This window comes from Danio rerio, chromosome 19 (assembly GCF_052040795.2).
Source record: "Danio rerio strain M-AB ecotype USA chromosome 19, GRCz13ab, whole genome shotgun sequence".
NCBI lineage: Eukaryota > Metazoa > Chordata > Actinopteri > Cypriniformes > Danionidae > Danio > Danio rerio.
This window is the reverse complement of record NC_141039.2, coordinates 8,704,711-8,725,729: the sequence shown is the minus strand read 5'-3', so window position 1 is coordinate 8,725,729 and position 21,019 is coordinate 8,704,711. Positions and strand designations below refer to the sequence as shown.

The 21,019-nt window shown below is 38.7% G+C and overlaps 3 protein-coding genes across 7 annotated transcripts in view; 1 reads left to right on the top strand and 2 right to left on the bottom strand.

Moving 5' to 3' along the window:
• Positions 1-197, bottom strand: part of cgnb (cingulin b) — a 43,145-nt gene extending 42,948 nt beyond the window's left edge. For all 4 annotated transcript variants that reach the window (NM_001442313.1, XM_087293727.1, NM_001044762.2 and 1 more), the window contains exon 1: positions 64-197. The gene's annotated coding sequence lies outside the window, so the exon portion shown is untranslated. The remainder of the gene's footprint in view (positions 1-63) is intronic.
• mllt11 (MLLT11 transcription factor 7 cofactor) overlaps positions 1-21,019 on the top strand; it is a 369,526-nt gene that overhangs the window by 177,658 nt on the left and 170,849 nt on the right. The window lies entirely within an intron of this gene.
• pygo2 (pygopus homolog 2 (Drosophila)) lies at positions 4,074-10,071 on the bottom strand. Of its 2 annotated transcripts, none has more exons than NM_001033111.3 (3): positions 9,248-10,071; positions 7,092-7,141; positions 4,074-6,938 (listed from the first exon to the last, which is right to left on the bottom strand). In NM_001033111.3, the coding sequence occupies exons 1-3, from the start codon at positions 9,282-9,284 to the stop codon at positions 5,310-5,312; spliced, it is 1,716 nt and encodes a 571-aa protein (NP_001028283.2). In that variant the 5' UTR covers positions 9,285-10,071; the 3' UTR covers positions 4,074-5,309. The 2 variants fall into 2 exon arrangements, with proteins under 2 accessions (NP_001028283.2, NP_001352102.1); NM_001365173.1 differs by having other exon boundaries at positions 10,002-10,071.

Below are 21,019 nucleotides of genomic sequence, written 5' to 3'. Positions count from 1 at the left end.
AAAACAAAAAGCGCAAGGTAAATAATACACCGCTGAGCAAACAAAGAAATTCCGCCTGCTTACCTGTTTTCCGAGACCTTCAGCAATGACCTTCGCAACGCGTACAATAACAAAAAAGCCTTTTTATTGATTTATTGTGAATTTAAAAACTCTTCGTTGAGACGGAGGATGGACAGTCCAAGCAAAACTGTCAGTGCGTTTTTTTCCGAAACAACCTGTTGCCTTTGCGTCATCGACCCGCCCTCCTTAAACTCCTATTGGCTGGAGATTTGTCCCAAGGGCGCTCGATGGGAACACGTGATTGGCCGTGATCCAATGTCAATCTAATACAAATAATTCAGGAGCCGTCCATTAACAAATTTAAGAAACTTGATGCCTCGGTTTAGTTTAGTAAAACTGCATTTTGGTTTAAAACAAAGTAATATAAAACTAAACACAATAATTAATGCTAAATTTATGATAAAATGTTGTGTGATTAAAATAAAGTTTAAGTCAGACAGAAATTGAAAAAGGGACGCTTACTTTTACTAAAATTGTTAAACGTTTAATCTTTCCAGCTATAATGTTTAATGTATAAAGTTTTCTGTGTGCAAAAATCGTGGAAGAAAAAGTATAATATTCTGTATAGCTTTACTACTATTCAACCCCAAAATCCAAATTTCATTTTTAAGAATTACCAGGTTCTCTGAGGGGTTGTTCTGCTTTTGAGTACAGCTCTGTACTGTCTTACAACCTATTACAGATGCTTAAAAACTACTACAAATATTGACTTAGCTACAACGTATTGAAATCTTTGCACATCAAGTTCCTACTATTAAAAACATTACAAAGACATCGAAACGAAACATTTAAAGGGATAGTTCACACACAAATAAAAAAGTCCTCACCATTTTCCCACACTCGAATAGTTCTCAACTGTAATGATATTTAAACAAAAAAAGATATTTTGAATAATGTTGAAGAAAGCAGCCATTGGCTACGTTTCCATCCAAAGATGCTAATTAAATGTATGCGCACTGGAATATCATATAAAAGACGTGCGAATAAAGGAGCGTTTCCATCCAACGAGTCTAAGAGAACAAAATCGACACTTTTTAATTAACTGGCACCAAATATCAAAAGTAAAAAGGGAATTTGCATCTGTAAGCTGTGTGAATCTTTATTTATTAAATGACTTGCACCTCAGAAGACAATGCCAACACACAGTGAACAAATTGTGACGTTTGAGAGCAAGAGACAGAGAAGAGATGCTCTTAACAGTTCTGGAGGTCATTAATAATATAAGTCTAATACTGAAAAGTATTATTTGTTATGGCGTTTTAGAATCACAAAAACAACATTGCAGACAATTTACAATGTGCGGTCAGTTTGCTGGTTTGTCCATTCACATGCATTTTTATCATCACATGACTTTTTTTTGTTTGAATTTGTTTGGTAAAAGTGTTGGTAGTTTATGTGTCAAATGTAGTTTATGCACATCCTTTCTTATCAAATAAAAAGTCTATCTTAATCAGTTATGCGCATGTTTTTTATGTCCATTTTTAAAATGAATGCACATCTTGGCCTTTCCATCAACCGTTGTTTTTTGTGCTTATCCAAGATCCGTATAAAACAGGTGGATGGAAACACAGCTATTGACATGTACTATGGACATCAATGGCCACTCGCTCCAACATTTTTCAGTATGTTTTCCTTTATGTTCAACAGAAGTGAACTATCCCTTTACCAAATTTCAGATGTTAAACAGTGATACTCTCGCGTAATGGACATTGTTTAAAACCCTCAGCCGACCTGAGAATTAACACTGGCCATGTCTATCCAATTAAAATCAAAAATTCTTGAGACGGCCAATTCCAGGACAATACACCATGTCACAAAACCCAGACCATCTCATTTCCTTGAACATAAGGAGTTGACCATCGACCATCCTTAAAATCAGATCATCTAAAAGGGCAATTTTGGAATGTGAAGCCAAAAAAAAAATGATATCATGTCAATATGGGGGACCAAGTTGTACCAAATAAAGAACTTAAAACATTACTTTAGAGCAGTGTTTCTCAACCATGTTCCTGGAGGACCACCAGCTCTACACATATCTGTCTCTCTAATCCAGGGGTGTGAAACTGAATTCCTGGAGGGCTGAAGCCCTGCACAGTTTAGTTCCAACCCTGCTCCAACACACTTACCTGTAGGTTTCAAACAAGCCTGAAGGACTCAATTAGTTTGATCAGGTGTGTTTAATTAGGGTTGGAACTAAACTGTACAGAGCTGCGGCCCTTTTGAAACTGAGTTTGACACCTGTGCTCTAATCAAACACACCTGATTCAGATCATCAGCTCATTAGCAGAATAGCCTGTAATGGGTGTGACAGACAAAGGAGACATCCAAAACATGCAGTGCTGGTGGTCCTCCAAGAACGTAGTTGAGAAGCACTGCTATAGCGCATAGGTCTCAAACTCGATTCCTGGAGGCCCGCAGCTCTGCACGATTTTGCTCCAACCTTAAACACATCTGATTCAACTAATCAAGGTGTTCAAGACAACTAGAGACTATTAACCAGGTGTTGGAGGTGGTTGGAGATAAACTATGCAGAGCTGCGGCCCTCCAGGAATTGAGTTTGAGACCATTGCTTGAGTGCACTGGTGTCAAATCCAGTTCCTCGAGGGCCACAGCTCTGCAGTCTAGTTTCAACCCTAATTAAACACACCTGATCAAACTAATTGAGTCCTTCAGGCTTGTTCAAAACATCCAGGTAAAGCTGCGGTCACAAAAGAGTTTAAGTGTGAAATTCGGTCATACTGCACTGCGAAAAGGGGCGAGATTAAACAAGATGATTAGACATTGAAAAAAGCGAGCGATTAATTCATGGTCTACATTTCTGTCCAAAGGTCATGTTTTGATCCTCGATTGGTCTCACGTAGTTCAATGATGCGATTTCGCAAGTCAGAGTTCACCAAGCTTGAACTTTGCACCACAGTGAATTGCGAAACTTATTGCACGAGCTTGCGTTTCCGGTCTGACGCATTTGCCTGCACATGAATGGAAGTCTATGATAAGAAAAGTGCAGTGTGACCGCAGCTTAAGTATGTTGAAGCAGGGTTGAAATTAAACTGGGCAGAGCTGCAGCCCTCAAGGAATTGAGTTTGAGACCATTGCTTGAGTGCACAGGTGTCAAATCCAGTTCCTCGAGGGCCACAGCTCTGCAGTCTAGTTTCAACCTTAATTAAACGCACCTGATCAAACTAATTGAGTCCTTTAGGCTTGTTTAAAACATGCCAGTAAAGCTGCGGTCACAAAAGAGTTTAAGCGTGCGAAATTCAGTCATACTTTGCTGCGAAAAGGGGCAGGGTTAAACAAGATGATTAGACATGTAAAAAAGCGAGCGATTGGTCCATGTTCTAAATTCCTGTCCAGAGAGGTCATGTTTTGATCCTCAATTGGTCTCACGCAGTTAAATGATGAGATTTCGCAAGTCAGAGTTTACCAAGCTTGAACTTTGCACCACAGCGTACTGCGAAACTTGTCACACAAGCTTGCGTTTCCGGTCTGACACATTCGCATGAATGGAAGTCTATGATAAGAAAAGTGCAGTGTGACCGCAGCTTAAGTATGTTGAAGCAGGGTTGAAAATAAACTGGGCAGAGCTGCAGCCCTCAAGGAACTGGATTTGAGACATATGCTTTACAGCATAGGTCTTAAACTCGATTCCTGGAGTGCCGCAGCTTTGCGGTTTTGTTCCAACCCTAATCAAACACAGCTGATCAAGGTGTTCAAGACTAATAGCCTTTTAAGCAGTTGTGAGTTGGAGGTGGAAACTAAAGTACACAGAGCTGTGGCCTTCCAGGAATTGTTTCTTAACCGCGTTTCTGGAGGACCACCACCACTGCATGTCTTGGATGTCCTATTTGTCTGTCACACCCATTACAAGGCTTTCAGTCTCTGTTGTTGAGCTGATCATCTGAATTAGGCATGTTTGGTTAAGGAAACATGGAAAACGCGCAGAGCCAGTGCTCCTCCAGGAACATGGTTGAGAAACACTGCTTTCCCTTCAGGAAGAAGAGCTGAGTGTGTTGAAAGGAAACAGGTATCTTTAACTTTATGACTTGGTTTATAGGGGTTTCAACCCATATTTAATACAATAAATTGGTCACAAAAAAAGACTTGTAAAAAAACAATTCAGTTTACTTCTTTCAGTACAGAGCCAGAGCCCAGAACACTCCCCATATTACTGCACAACGCTGGCGAATGGAGGGCACCAGAGCAAGCACATTGAACAGCATACACACAGGTACATAAGAGTTCAAATATAAGAAAAAGGCAAGATGGACAGAATCGTAGAAATAAAAAAAAAGAAACTGCAAACATCTTACTCTGCGACAACATTTGAGTTCGTTCTGTTATTTGGTCTACTTCATAGCCCAGGATGAGGCCTAACTGGAACAGTAAAAGTAACGTTTATAAACAGTTCTGACACAGTACTGCATTGGTTAACATGCAATCCAAAGACCACATACATATTGTCCACTTGTGTGTCAAAACAGTGAGTAGCTGTACATGAAGAGAAACAATCGAGAGTGCTGACAATGAATCGCAGAAATTCTGTCAGATCACCAATGTATTCAACGATGGACACAGTGAAATATTGATTATCTACATGTCTTATATGCCTTTTCAGGACACTGCCAGTTTCCTTTGGATATACTGAAATGGAGAGCGCTGAGAGGAGAGGAGAGGTTGTGTGGTGACTATACACTCTTGCCTTAAAAAGCAATCTTAGCCAGACATGTCGAATTTTTGAGGTAGCAAGTTGGCATCAGTGCTTTGCAGATCAAGAAGTTGGATTTTGAAAAATTAAATAAAAATTGGACAGCTTATTGGATGCTGATCTCAGAAGAGTTTAATTCTTGTATACACGTTTCGAATTTTGATTTATTTTTGCTCTGGCCAGAATTAAGCTGCTTTTCCAAATTTGTCACCAAGGCAAAATGAAGAATTATGAGTGCAACAATCATAAACAGCTGAATCTTGAAAATGTGTCGTGATATTCTATATACAAACATTTCCAATGTCTGATATAATGAGTTTCATTCAGAGACATGGGCCATAAAAGTGCTTATAAGGACTGTGAAGAAACAAATGCAAGAAGTAGCTTCAGAATAAGAAGTTCACTTTAATCCATACGTCTCGCTCTCCTCTGGTTCTCAGGTTTATTCTTCAATTCAATTTCACTTCCTCACCGCAAAACACAAGACATGAAGCACCAAAAAAAATTCATAAAACATCGCTCATCACCCATCTTCCTCCCTGTCTCAGCCATCATTCGCAGCCACAAGCTGTCCCAATCCCTGGCGTACATAAACCGCTTGAATCTCTTTAGTCTTGAGGCAAAAGTCACATGCCCACACTGCGGCACTCTCCCTGGTTAGCAGCCCATACGCTGGCTCAGTTAGGCCTGTGCAGTCTCGATGAAACCATCGTTGGCAAGAGGCCTCACACAAGATGGCCTCTTGATCATCGTGCACTTCTGACATGCAGAGGCCGCAAGGAAACACCATGCCCCCACCTAGCTTTGGGGGGCCAGAGCCTGGGCCAGAAGATGGTGGAGCGGGTCCACTGGGAAGCGGAGATTGAGTGTTGGGAGTAGAGTTAGAGTTGGATGGAGGATTGGGGTTGCTACCCGGGGTGTTGCTGCCACTGCTGTTGTTGTTAAGGTTGTTCTGGTTGGAGTTGGGTGGCTGGTTTGGCATTGGACCACCAGGAGTGTTATTCTGCTGACTGTAAGGTGTGGAACCTGGAGCAGAGTTGGGTGGTGTCGGTTGTTGCTGGTTTGATGGGGTGTTGGGTCCAGGGCCACCGGTGGAGTTGGGTGGAGGATGCTGATTGTTTGGCGCTTGAGGCTGGGGACCATTCAGCGGACCTGTGGGGGATGAATTAGGATTAGGGGGTTGAGGAACCGACTGGGGTTGTCCTGGGGTGTTGGGATTGGGTTGTGGGACATCTTGAGGGAAGCCTCCTCCAGGCTGTGGGTGTCCAGGGGCAGGGGATGGACCAGGGGTGGCATTATTTGATGGAGGACCAGAGGGGTTAAGGTTAGGTGGTTGCTGCTGAGAGGGAACAGGTGGACCACCACCTGGACCACCAAAGTTCTTTCCCTCTTCACCAACAGGAGGACTTGATCCAGGGTAGGGGCCATCTTGTGGAGGAGGAAACTGTCCTTGCGGAGGCATACCTGGGTGTCCACCCACCATATTACCCCCACCACCTCCACCACCCATGCCCATCATGTTCATTCCTCCTCCCATTCCCCCCATAGGGTTCATGGGGCCATGTGGAGGCCCACGGGGGCCAGGGCCGCCAGGTAAGGGAGGGCTGTTGAAGGGATGGCCACCTTGTCCATGTGGAGGCTGTTGCTGAGGCATACCAAACCTTGGATGTGGTGGACCTCCTCCGCCTCCTGGACCACCACCCATTGCTCCCGGCGACAACATTGGGTTAAATCCCTGTCCTGGATGCATTGGAGGGCTAAAGTTGGGTGGCATATTAAACTGGGATGGGCCTCCTGGTGGAAATCCTCCTCCACCTCCTCCTCCTCCCCCTCCTCCACCTCCAAAGCCTGGCATGCCCCCAAATCCAAGTGGGTGGTGTGGTCCAGTGTTCGGTGTTGGTGGACCAAAAGGGGGTCGTCGGCCAGGCTGTCCACTTCCAGGTCCTCCTGGGCCACCCATGAATCCCATACCTCCCCCCATTCGACCCGGCCCTCCATAGCCACCTCCACCAGCCCCTGGGCTGGGCAGAAAGGTGGCACCACCTGGACCACCACCTCCAGCAGAACGCGATGGCGGACCAAAGTCATCATCAAAAGGATTAGAGGCCACCAGGTGGTCAACCATCGGCGTAGGAGGGGGTGCAAACTCAGAGAGGTGGGAGAATGCCGCCCCCTAAGACAAATTCAGTGAGAAATAAGATGAGAACACTGAATTACTTTCTTCTACTGTATTAAATGCAATTATGATTTTTAAATGTGCTGAAAGTAGTTTGACAAAAGCAATAAAACAATAAAATCAATAAAAACCAAATATTCAAAAACTAACCTGAGAGTTGGACTTCCTCTTCTTTTTCTCTGGGCTCTTCATCTGGGAACCTGTTGAGGCAGAAATCAAATTGGGGAACAATGGGGAAAAATAGAGAGGAGAGAAAAGTAGCTGTTAGAGTCAAGGAACCGGTATATATAAAAAAGGTTTTGACTGTATATAAAATTTTTTTAAAAATCAGAGCACTATCAAATACATGCACAATAAATGTTTAAGTAGTAATTTGTCAGGTGGAATTTGAAAGAAGGAACATTAAACGGATAGTTTACCCAAATATGAAAATTCTGGAGTAATTTTTGGGTGAAACATCCCTTTAACTGTCCATTTACATTCCCACTGTATAACACTGCTAACATTAACTGCGATTTTGTTAAATTATTATAGTACATAGTTTACGTCTAGATTAACACTATTTCGGTTTTGAACAAATAAATTAAACTCATCTCCTATGAAAAAAAAGGAAATCAGTTTAATCAAATCATAATATATTCTAGATTATTTTAATGTGCAGTAATTGATCAACTATTTGATAGCTGAACCATTCTCTAAAAACTCTTATTCATTGGTATTAATAGCAATATTCATAGGTAAAACTTGTACCATGTTTTGCTTCACAGTTACAGGGTTTCTGCAGGTTTAACAGAGTTAAATTTAAGACCTTTTAAACACTATTTTAAATGAAATTTTAGACTCATAAAGACCAAAAGGCTAAGAAATTTTTCAAATGGCCCAGATGGAAAAGATTTTTATTCGCCCAATCAAAAATATTATTATAATTTAATACATTTACCAAAACAATACATTATTAATAAATAATATTTAAATGTTGTGTAAAAACAAGAAAGCTCTACTTATATATATATATATATATATATATATATATATATATATATAAATGAACCCTTGTTTTAAAAGTTTATAATTTGTTTAAACTTTTAAACAAATGTTATTTTAAGGAAAATAATTAAACCATTATGATAGAGTTAAAAAATACCTTTTTAAATAAAAAAAAGTTTAAAGTTTTATTGAGATGGATTGTGGGTGATTGTATGGGTATTGGGTAGCTATACATAAATAAAGGAAATTAAGACATGTTTTTAAAAAAAAAAAAAAAAGATTTAAGACCTTCAACACAATGTTTCAGTAAATTTAAGACTTTTAAGGCCTTAAATTTGGATTTTATATTAAAGACATTATAATATACCCCGCAGAAATCCTGAATTAGATGAGAGAAACCAATTCCTATTTACACCTGCAGTTTTGTTCCCTCTCTTCTGTCCACTTTCAACAAGTTTCCTAATTTAGTTTCAAGGGAGGTGTGTATGGTTGGTTTCATGATTAGGCTTTTTAACTTTAGATTTAAGATTGTGGAAAAACGCTCTAACAAATTATAATAAGAACTTAAAAGGAAATAACAGAAAGAAATATGTCTGTATACACCCATTTCTCCCTTAAAACAAATAAGGATAGTTAATTGTACATCTTTTGTGCCTGTTTAAACTAATGTATTTTCAATACCTTAGGACTTTGTCAAAAGTGAACAAGCTAAAGAGTCCTCAGATCTCATTTACACATGTAATTAGCAGTGCCATAAGTGATTGAATGAACAATCTAGTAAACATAATTGTACAATATCTATTCATTCCAAAGTAAAACATTCCAATAAACAATCAGACAGCCCAAAACAAATATGAAAAAACCTCAACTAATTACATATGCATGAATACAGCTACACATACAATAGCAATGATATAAACTATTAATATATTACCATATTAAATAACACAAAGTTAAATTGTAAAGGAAGCTTGTCAATACATACAAATAAAACTTAAAGAAAAAAAATATACTGTTTAATCTCTAAGACAAATTCAAGCATTTCTGCATCCCTTAAAAGATCCCAAAGGTAAGAAGCTTGCTTTAGGGCAAACAACAGGTTGGAAAACAGTTAATGCAATGTATTAAAAACCCCCAACGAACACGCGTGAAAAGAAAAGTGATGCGTGGTTGACATAAAGCTACCCAAAGACAGATCCCCACGAAAACAAGGCCACCGGACATTCAGGCATGTGCGGACAGGGGAAAGGGAGATTTGCAGCCACAGCTGAGTGGATTCCCGCTCGGACACAGAGATGCGCTGATTGACGGTTTCCTACCTTTGCCTCGTTTTCCTTGCTGCTGCTGTCCCGCCATTAAAATGCCTGTTGGTGCGGTGCCATGACACCGTTCATTTACAGAAATTAGTTTATGTGACGAAAAGCTCCTCGGGTCCAACGAGTGTCACCCCGCAGTCCCAGGAATTGCGCGTGCACTGCTTTAATTTAACTGTACCGATGGGCCAATGAGTTCAGACACCTACTCAGCAACATGTCTGAAGGATGCATCAATGTTTTATGTTTAATGTCAGATTTGTCATCTTCTGCAGATTTGTTACACGCATGCACTCCTGAGGAACAGCTCTAACGTACGAGCTAAGTTACACCATCGCAGATAAACGCTGATGATTATACGATCTTTGCAAGCACGCAAACCAGATGAGAAGTGATTGGGATGGACTGAACGTGAATCCACATCTGCCCTGCCTGCAATGTGATCACATACAGATGTGTTTCTACCTGAAGTGCTGTCTAAATGGCATTCAGACGCAAGCACGCCAAGCTCGTCTCGCCATTTTAAACCGCGTTCGATTCGAACGTGCAGTGCGAGGGTAAATGACGCGTTATGCGTTTGAATTTAATTCAAACGTGATTTGAATTCGCGATCTAGCTACCGTTAGCCGTTTAGCCATCAGCAAGCAAGGTAAAGATGTTAAACGTTGCTCACACCGCTCATTCATCAACACCTGACTGCAGCATCAAGACATGGATGTCAACCCGCATATGACAAACAATCAATGTCAAATAGACTTACGATTTAATATTTATCCCCAAACGCGAAATTGGCCATGTTAATTACGGCCTACTCGTTGCCGGACAAAGAGGGACAGCCGGAGTCGACTCGCGCAGGGCATGTGTGGGAGATAGGGGAGGTCGGGATAAATCGTTTTAGCTGTTTTGATGGGCTGTTTACGTTTTTAGTTAACTAACGTGAATGTTTTGTATTTGGATTAATGTTGGTAATATTTTCGCGAGGTAATTAATGATTAATTTCTGATGCTTTTTATGTGACTTTTGAAGATTTTTCTCGGCTCCCCCTGCGTGTCGAACATATGGACTGCTCGAGATCAGACCACTTTTGGTTTTGATGCGGGGAATAAATCTGTGTTGTGGATTTTGCGTGTAGTTCGCTGCTTATAGCAGCGTTGTTCATTTGTAGAGTTTGAATTAATTTATTCTGTCGTGCATTGAGATTGTGAGGTAACACGCTCTGACTGTTTTCTAAAAAGAAAATATGGGTCCTCCCATTTACCCATAGGCTCGTCTGAATGCTTGCCTGGCTCAGTTGAATGAGTGGAGTTGTAGTTTTAATATCGATTTCAGCTTGTCTTTTGGATGTGCCAAAATACGAACAATAAGTCATTTCAAATAAATAGTTTTCGAATATATAGCCTAACTAATCATTAAATATTTTTAGCAAGACATGAAAATGTTACAAAAATTACAACAGGGCATTACTGAAACCAGATTTATATAGTTCACTCAGAAATTAAAACGTGGATGTGCTGTAAAATTACACAAATATATAGTTTACAAGATTTTTAGGGGAAACTGGTGCTGGATGATTCATAAAATCAAATGAACAGCTTTGACCCTGGATGATACACGTCTGAAGTGAATCAATAGGACTGTGCAAAAATATTGGAACAATAATCCATTTATTCAACAGCTTAGGCAAACGGTTCTGTGCATTATTAGTCTCGGGTGTGAGCTTCAAGCTGTATAGACCATTTCAATGTGGTGACGTCATTGGCCCATGAACATTTCCTTTTTTTATTAAACTTTTTCAATCTTAAACAAGAGGCAATTCAATCATAACTAGGCCCACACGGAATCTCCCTGCGCAGAATTCCGCAGATTTTTAGCCCAGCATTAATTCTGTTCATTTACTTGAGTAAAAGTGTGTAAATCTATATTTATTCGGTTTTTAAAATAATTACAGTAATATTATTGGCTAATATGAAAATGTTCATCTGATTTATGTACAATGCAGTTTGTACAGTAATATTTTCTGGCTTTTAGTGGATATTTTATATGAGAGACTTGCTTTGTTTACCAAATGAAGTAAATCTAACTGGATTTGCATTTAAAACATTAAATAAAAGTTAAAAAGAAATAATTTTTCATTTCACATATTAAGGTTTTGGTTCTGATACTTTGCAGAAATCCGCAGATATTTACCAAAATTCTCTGCAAAAATAAAAAAAAACGTTTGCAGATTCCGTCTGGCCCTAATCATAATTTAATGTTCAAACAGCTGTCAAAACATTATTTATCAATATGTGGCTCTTTTTGGATTCTCTGTAAAACAGGAATTACGTTTGGACCATTGTTTTTGTTTACATTCCTCAAAGTCAGTTAATTTGTTTTGCCTGGAAAGTTTTCTGACTTTTAAAAGCTGTTAGCCAATAGCTTCATTCATTCATTTTCCTTCAGTTTAGTCCCTTTATTCATCCGGGGTCACCTCAGCAGAATGAACCACCAACTTATCCAGCATATGTCATACACAGCGGATGTCCTTCCAGCTGCAACCCAGTACAGGGAAACACCCATACAATTACATTCACACAATTACACAACGGCCAATTTAGTTTATTCAGTTCATTCATAGCGCATATCTTTGGATTGTGGGGGAAACCAGAGCACCCAGAGGAAACCCACACCAACACAGAGAGAACATGCAAACTAGACGGAAATGCTTACACTTTTGCTTTTGATAGCCTGAGGGTGTGTAGATTTGAGAAAATGCTCAATTTTAAGCGAGAACTATCAATTCATTTTCCTTTTGCACTACTTCAAGGATCAGCTTCCTAAACTTAAGGCACAAATGGCATATCATAGGAGACAGGCGAATGACTCTGCTGCCCTCTTGTTGTTGGTTTAACACTGTACACACACCACCTAACCCTAAACCGTCTAAACCGAAGAATAAGATGAATGCACATTTAACAGAAGTTCTCTGGCGGCCTCTAGTGGTTATATAGACACTGAAAACAAAACATTGGACATTATTGGTGTTATCAACCGTTCAAAACGGCAGCAGTTTAGACCAATACAAAGCTTTTATTGTCACATCATTTACTGTGTCTCTTTTAAACCAATTGTGCTTGACAGATTGATGGATACTTTCACTCTGCTCTATAAATAGTACACTAGGTAGGTAGCCTTGTAATACAATATACTGTAAGTGCTACATTATATATGAACTTATGTCTTGTGAAAAGTATCTTGACCTAACTGTACATTAGTATATACACAGACATTTTGAGACTTATCCAAACCGTTATACCACACTTACTATTTTTACTATTTTTTTATTTAGACCCACCTATAAATGCCTGTTAGATAGGGTGAGACAAAGTCAGCAAATACTGCAATAGCTTGAACCTGAGGGAAATTAGCATTTTAACTTCTTTGTCCTCATACAAAGATTATTTGTGCTGTAAATGACTGGAAATTTTACAGAGCAAAAGTAAATCTGTTATGTGAATGCTATAGGACCATTCCATTATATTATTTTGCAATTACTATAAAACATTTTAATTAATGAAACATTCTGAACACCCATACATTGCATACATTGTTGGTCATAAATTGAACAAATGATCTTTGCAAGTTAATCCGCTAAAAAAAACTATAGAGAGTTATTGTTATAGTTATTGTTATATGTAGAGAGAGTTTCTTTTTTAAATGTTTTCCAAATGATGTTTAACAGAGCAAGGAAATTTTCACAGTATGTCTGATAATATTTTTTCTTCTGGAGAAAGTCTTATGTGTCTTACTTCGGCTAGAATAAAGGCAGTTATTAATTTTTTAACACAATTTTAAGGACTAAATTATTAGCCCCTTTAAGCTAAATATTTTTTCGATAGTCTAACAAAACCATCGTTATACAATAACTTGCCTAAGTACCCTAACCTGCCTAGTTAACCTAATAAACCTAGTTAAGCCTTTAAATGTCACTTACAGCTTTATAGAAGGGTCTTGAAAAATATCTTGTCAAATATTATTTACTGTCATCATGACAAAGATAAAACAAATCAGTTATTAGAGATAAGAGAGAATAGATAGAGAAGAGTTATTGTTATCTGTAGAGGCAGTTATATATATATATATATATATATATATATATATATATATATATATTGTTAAATAAATAGTTTTTGTTGTATATGTAGTTATTTTTTATATATAGAGTTATATATATAAATATAGTTATGTTATTTGTAGAGAGAGTTATTGTTTTATATATATATATAGCTATTGTTATATATAGAGAGAGTTATTGTTATCTGAAGAGAGTTATTGTTTTATATATATAGTTATTTTTTATATATAGAGTTATTGTTATATATATATATATATATATATATATATATATATATATATATATATATATATATATATATATATATATATACCTATATATATATTGTATAATCATTGTATAATCATTTTCATATATAGAGTTATTGTTATCTGTAGAGAGAGTTATTTTTATATTTAAATATATTTGAAGTCAGAGTTATTCGCCTCCCTGTATATTCTTTTCCCCAATTTCTGTTTAACGGGGAAAAAAATTCAACACATTTCTAAACATAATAGTTTTAATAACTCGTTTCCAATAACTGATTTATTTTATCTTTGCCATGATGACAGCACATAATATTTTACTAGATATTTTTTTAATATACTAGTATTCAGATTAAAGTGACATTTAATAGCTTGACTAGATTAATTAGGCTAATAAGTTTGACTTCGACTGAAAAGTAGGTAGAAAGGAGAATACATGTAAAAGATGTGAGTATAATAAAGTTAAAGCATGCTTTTGTTTTGTTTATGTTTGTTCTTTACCATTAATATTTGACAATTTAAATGTTAAATTTAGACCATTTTCATAAAAAACCATAACATTTTAGTGCCTAAAGCTTATTTTTATCTCGTGTAAAATGATGTATGTTAATTACGCTCTCTTTAAAACCTCCCTCTGCCCCAGTCCAGGTCCGTGCTGTCATTCATTCACTCTGCCCTGATCCACCCTTGATCATTAGTTATGAATCGCTTGATTGACATCAGCGCGGTGTGTCTTTCCTGAGTGCTCCTCATGAATGATTTCTGCATTCTCAGGCCCTCTTCAAGACCCATTAGTGTTAATTTTAGCCTCAGGATTGAGTTTCCGTCTGCATTGTCTTAAATCAGGATGAATTGTTAATCCGCGGCTGCTGTCATAGGCAGGTTAAGATCACAGTGAAGGTTAGGTGAAGGGGTGACGGAGGCGGCGGAGTTAATGACTGTTTGCAGATCAGATGTTCAGGAGTCTATACGGCCCTCGAGGTTAAGGCTAGAATAGCAGCAATACATGATAGCTGAAGGGAATCACGCATGCTAAAAACAGCCAAACGTGTTGCCTCGGTATCATTTCACTGGTATTAGAAACACTTAACATGCAGGGAAAAAAGGGGTGAATTGACACCAGCCCTCCTCCTTTTTTCTCTAGTCGGGACGTTAAGATCCCTCTCTTTTTACCTTTCTTACTTCATCATCATGATAGCTGAGTCCGATAAGCAGTGTCTTGTGACGCCTGCAGTGATCCAATTCAAGACCAGAGCCATCCTCCATGAGCATATTCGATGAGAAACAGAGAAACCAGCCGTTAAGGAGACAGCAAACACGTGAAAACCTGTAGACATGTCAAGCTACTGTAAATCAGAGCTTCACTTAAAGATAATGCTGCTGCAAGACATCTAAAAGGGAAAACTATATAAATAAGTATTGGGCATAAGGAATACCATGATATTGCAGCCCAAGCTTTAGGGTGTACTCACACTATGCTATTCGAACCCTGCCCAGGCCTGTGTACCAGATCGTTTGAGAAGTTAGAGTGCTCTGAATCGGGCATAGGGACGGTTCACTTGGCCAGCCCTGGCCCGGTTGGAAGAGGTGTGCCTGAGCGCGGTTCAATTGGGCTTTGGCGCGGTACGCTTGCGCCTGAGCCCGAAACTGAAAGCGAGAAGTGACTTTTAAGGGACCGTTTCATATGGATTAATTAATCATTCTTACTGTTCAATGAATGCAAACTGACATAGATTATTAAAGACGCAAACCCCTGACTGCACAACAGCTGCACCTTCAGCAAACCTCCTAATTCCTGCAGCACGAGGACTTTATGATTTTTTATGAGCGTCAAAAGTGGCTGATCTGTTTGGCGAATATATTTGACTGCATGTCACCGCATATCAAACAATTAAAACGATATAACTAAAGAAAACTCCACTGTGCTGAGCGAGAACACTTACTGAACAGCGCAGCATCGATGTTGTAAGTGTGCCTAGGCACGAATGTAATGTGAGTGTGGGCCATCAGGGAAGACGCGAGGGACGACAAGCGTGCTTTGGCCCGGTTCAAGGGAACTGTACATAGTGTGACTACGACCTTAGTCTGCTTTAGTCTGGGCATTCAAAGGTACACTTCTTTGGGGCTTCTCCACACCGTATCTCTCTTGAATGTGGGAAAGACAGTGAGGGTGGACTCATCAAAGAACAGTACAAGTTTTAAATGGTCCACAGCCCAAGATTTTCACTCCTGGCATCATTAAAACTGATGTTTGGCATTGGCACGAGTGACCTAAGGTTTGGCTATTAGCAACTGAAGAACAGTTATGGTAGAACATGAGAGTTGAGTTGCACATTTAATTCTGCAGTGAGGTAGGCAGCTGTGGTGTTATTTATTTTTTTGATACAAACTGGTTTAGCACTCAGACGTCCCTTTCAGACAGCATGCCCTTGCACCCACAAATGCCAGAAGGGCTGGACCATTTTTAAAATTTGGGCCGGTCAGTTTCTGTAAAAAAAACTTGTATGTATTGTTTTTACATGCAGGCAGCTTTTATTTCTTGCAAGATGTGAATATGATGATGATGATGATGATGATGATCAGTAATAATAATAATTTTTTGAGCATTTGGCCCAATTGGCAACGGTCAGCTGGTTTCGAGATGGGCTGACCCAATCTGACCTAATCAGAGGTTACGTGGACGTAATCCCAATCTGGCAAGACTGTTAAACAGTAAGTGCAACATAAGCTAATTGTCAGAGATGAACCGTAAAAAAGGAAAGGCGTTGTCAAAAAGCTCAGAGAAAGGAAAACAATGGTTCTTAAACATTCATTTTCTTGTTGGCTTAGTCCCTTTATTAATCTGGGATCGCTACAGCGGAAGGAACCACCAACTTATCTAGCAAGTTTTTACGCAGCAGATGCCTTTCCAGCCACAACCCATCTCTGGGAAACATACACACACACATTCACACACGGACAATTTAGCCTACCCAATTCACCTGTACCGCATGTCTTTGGACTGTGGGGGAAACCAGAGCACCCAGAGGAAACCCACGCAAAGACAGGGAGAACATGCAAACTCCAAGCCGAGGTTCGAACCAGCGACCCAGCGACCTTCTTGCTGTGAGGCGTCAGCACTATCTACTGCGCCACTGCCTCGCCGGTTTTTAAACATAAGCTTGATAAGTTAGTGGTTCATTACACTGTGGTGACCCCAAATTAATAAAGGGACTAAGCTGAAAAGAAAAGGAATGAATGAAATGAATGTATCTATAAATTTGTTATAAACAAGTTTTTTTTCCAGTCACATACCTTAAATCTTTAAATATCTATTACATATGGTACTGCTTATATTATTCACCATCTGTACACCAATATAAGTAGTGAAGGTGCATGTCTGTGGGTGGGGCTGTGTCGGTGTGGTAATGTGGCCTGGTGTGGCTACAGTGCCAGGGTTGATTTTTTTGTCCCAGTCCGCCCCTGTCCACAGTTACTCCTGTTGGATGGGATTTGTCCTTCTTGTTAGTAGCCTGGGTGTTGTGGCTCTTGATACATTAAAAAGACATGCTGTTCTGGTCACAAATGCGCCACAAGAATTTGTCCTCTATTGAATTCTGAATTGTCACCTATAATGTTGTGTTCATTGCAAGGTTTTAGTCAAAACTGTGCTATTACTTTGCTAATTAAACCTTTACTTTCTGCTTGTACTGGTGGAATGTGCAATCAGTGAAGAACTGAAGAACTGGTCAGTGAAGGCTGGTCAAATTTAGCCATGAAACCTACAACACTTAATTGGCCAGTGTTTCAGTTTCATCGTTCAACCCCTGTAGAGCCAAGTTGGAGCATTGTTTGTCCTCAAATCTGCCGTTATTCTTTATAGTGGACTCAATTAGGGGCTGGAAATATGGCTTAAGCTGCAGTCACACCAGCCTGATCGCACGAGAAAACGTAAGTATTTTATGTTTTGGCAGTTTAGTGGCTAATTCACACAAAATTGTACGAGTTCAGTCGTACAAAATTGTACGAATTTAAAAAGGAAGCGTGGCACCTAACTCCAACCCTAAACCCAACCGTCAATGGGGGATGAGCAAATCATGCTAAAATGTACGAATTAGATCGTACGAATTAGCCACTAAATGAAAAAGTTACAAATTGCCGTGACTTTTCTCCCTATACTCCCTAGACTTCTATTCGTATGCATGCAAATGCGGCAGACTGGAAACGCAAGCTCATGTGACAAGTTTCACAGTTCGATGCGTTGGAAAGTTCAAGCTGATAACTCTGACCTGTGATATTGCATCACGTGATTATGTAAGACCAATCGAAGATCAAAACAGTTTTGCAGCCCTGTACGACAAAATTTCCCATGGTCAAACTCTAGTGTGACCACAGCTTTATGCACTAAAAATGATGGGTTGATTTATCCTCCTAGGGCTTAGTGGCCACATACGTGGACAACACATTTTAGCTCTTAAGTTTAAAATACTTTGAATGTTTTATATTTTGTTACAGACATACAGTGTCATCCTGCAACTGTTTTGCAGCACATGAAATGTCCCAAACACTATTTTTAACTGTCCAAAATAAGAAAAAAAGTTGTTTTTACTCTCTGATAGTCAAAACATTTTCAAAAATATTTCTGTTAATTATGCATTACAAAACAGTCAGGAAAAAGTGTTTTTTGTAAATTCGGACGAGTCCACATATATGAACATCATTTTTTTCTAAAAGAACATCATATCAAAAGATGATACTCTGTTAAAATAGTTGGGTTAAAATACCTAAACATACCCAACTATAGGTTATTATAGCACCTTCCAAACTATGGGTTATTTTAACCCAATGCATTGGGTTATTTGTTACTTTGATTAAATGTTATTTTTTCCCTTCTGGTATTGCTATTACTAGTACTACTATTAATTTTATAATTATGACTGTGTAAATAAATAACATAAAGTTTTCAAAAATATTGAAAATGCTTTATGTCCATAACATTTTAGTTTCAGGCACTTTTGTTAAAATAAATCAAGACCCACAAACAATGAAGAAACAGAGACAGAAACAGAGACAGTTATAAACTGTGCAGGCAGAAAATCATGTGCTCTGTGTGCTGTTGAGACTGTCCAGCAGCTGCAGCAGGCTTCACTCAGTGTTCACAATGTACAATACATTTTAAGCCAACATTAGGTCAAATATGGAAAAAGTTTAATTAAGAAAAATGATAATCCAATCTTAGATTTGTCCATATTTGACCCAGTGTTGGCTTAAAGCAACCCAGCATTTTAATAGTGTACAAATTTCCGTCCATGAGTCATTGACGGCATGCATTTTATGTTAGCCAAAGTAATCTGAAAATAAGTATTATTTTTAATAAAGTACGTTGAAAAATACACATCTTTAAAGTGCTGAATGTATTTAGCAAGCTTAAGCTCGAATAACGTTTTAAATATGTAAAGAAAAATGAACATTTCATTCATTAATTTGTGAACTGTGCTGTGGCCAAATACAGTATCAAATGAAACCTGAATGAATTACCACATGTTTGATGACACACTTGTTTGAAACTTTGGAGTCTTTTCACCAGACTTTTTGAGGTCTGTCCGTTTAACTGATTTGAAAATGGTTAGAGTCCCGGCTAGACCAGGAGGCCTCCCCATGTTTGCATTGAGTGTGCTCCAGTTTCCCCCACAGTCTAAAGACATGTGATATAGGTTAATTGGATAAACTAAGCTGGCTGTAGCGTGTGAATGGGAGAGTTTGTAAGTTGCGGCAGGAAAAGCATCCGCCTATAAAACATATGCCAGAATAATTGGGGGTTAATTTCACTGTGGCAACCCCACAGTGAAAATGTTGCCATGATTTTCCCAAGTAGGAGGATATCCTGCATTTACATCTATGTTGATCCTGGAACATAATTCCTATTTGAAAATATAACCCATAAATAATCCCTACCCCTAAACCTAAGCCTAACTGTAAATTATTCCCAAACTCAGAAAAGATTCATAGTTGTATATTAAGATGTTAATATCCAAGAAGAAGCTCATAACCCAAACTGTAAGTCTAAACTTAACTGTAAATGTATTGCCTATATGTATGTCATTGTTTTGGTAGTAGCATTACTATTAATTCACACTGTCTCAAAAAGAAATAGGAAAGTATTAGGCGTAGTATAGACCTAATGTTGGCCTTCATTATCTAATGTAATTCGTCTATGGCAGTGTTTCTCAAAATGTGCAGAGTTGGTGGTCCTTCAGGAACGTGGTTGAGAAACGCAGATCTATGGTACCTGTTCAAACATGCTCATGTTAATATGCAACGTTCACCAGAAAATGTCAAACACAACGACTTCACCGATACATTCCCACGTCTATCAGGATCGAATCCATGCCACACTGTTAGACATTTTATTGTATTTTCGTGGTAATTTACTGGCCGCACTGGTGCCAGCAAGTTAGCGCAACTGCCCCTTTACAGTAACTTACCAGTAAATGTGTTTTACACAGCCTGATCTCACGAGAAAACATAAGTATTTTACGTTTTGTCAGTTTAGAGGCTAATTCGTACAAAAGAGTTCAGTCGTACGAAATTGTATGATTTTAAAAAGGAGGCGTGGCACCTAACCCCACCCCTAAACCCAACCGTCATTGGGGGATGAGCAAATCGTACCAAATTGTACGAATTAGATCATACGAATTCATACGAATTAGCCACTAAATCAAAAAGTTACGAATTGCCGTGAGATTGTGTTGGTTTTACAGTAGCAGGGTCCTACCGCAATTTCATTTTACAGTTAAATAGCTTTACCTCAACTTCCTTTTATGGTAAAATGTGCCCTTTACCACTTTTTATTTGTACAGTATGACAATTTTACAGTACGTTTATTGTAATTTATTTATATTTTACACTAGCAGTACAAAACCTTTAGTATTTTTTTATTGAATTTAATAAATTCCAAACTATTTTTTTTATTAACTGTCTCATTTTTGTCTTCAACTACAGTAGCAGTACTTGATTACTTTGATTACAGTAGTACACCACAAAACCCTTATATGCAGTAAATTACTTTAGAAGTTTTAAATGACCCACAATGCAGTGCATATTACAGTAGTGAACTGTAAACAATGTATGTGTTTTTTACTGGGCGTTTTTGCGGTAAATACCAGTAAAATTGTGTTAAAGTATAACTGGGCAGTTTCTATGATGCACGAAATGCATGTTTGTCTGCATGTATGAACACTGCTGTGGTTGTTGTTGTTGTTATCGTGCGTGCGGATCATCTTTAGCGCAGATGGAGAGACGGAGAGAACATTAAGGTAAGCTGAGGTGTCTGTCAGGCCTGCTCCAGACAGCACAGCCAGATAACACTGACGTGAAGCACTACAGTTACCAGCTGAAGCCGGTCAGGTGACAGCGGCTCGTCACAGCAGACTGACACTG

Coding starts and splice junctions, on each gene's coding strand:
- pygo2 (NM_001033111.3), bottom strand. CDS start 9,284: ATGGCGGGACAGCAGCAGCAAGGAAAACGAGGCAAAG. Junction 7,142..9,247: donor GCAAGGAAAACGAGGCAAAG/GTAGGAAACCGT, acceptor CTGCCTCAACAG/GTTCCCAGATGAAGAGCCCA. Junction 6,939..7,091: donor AGAGGAAGTCCAACTCTCAG/GTTAGTTTTTGA, acceptor AATTTGTCTTAG/GGGGCGGCATTCTCCCACCT.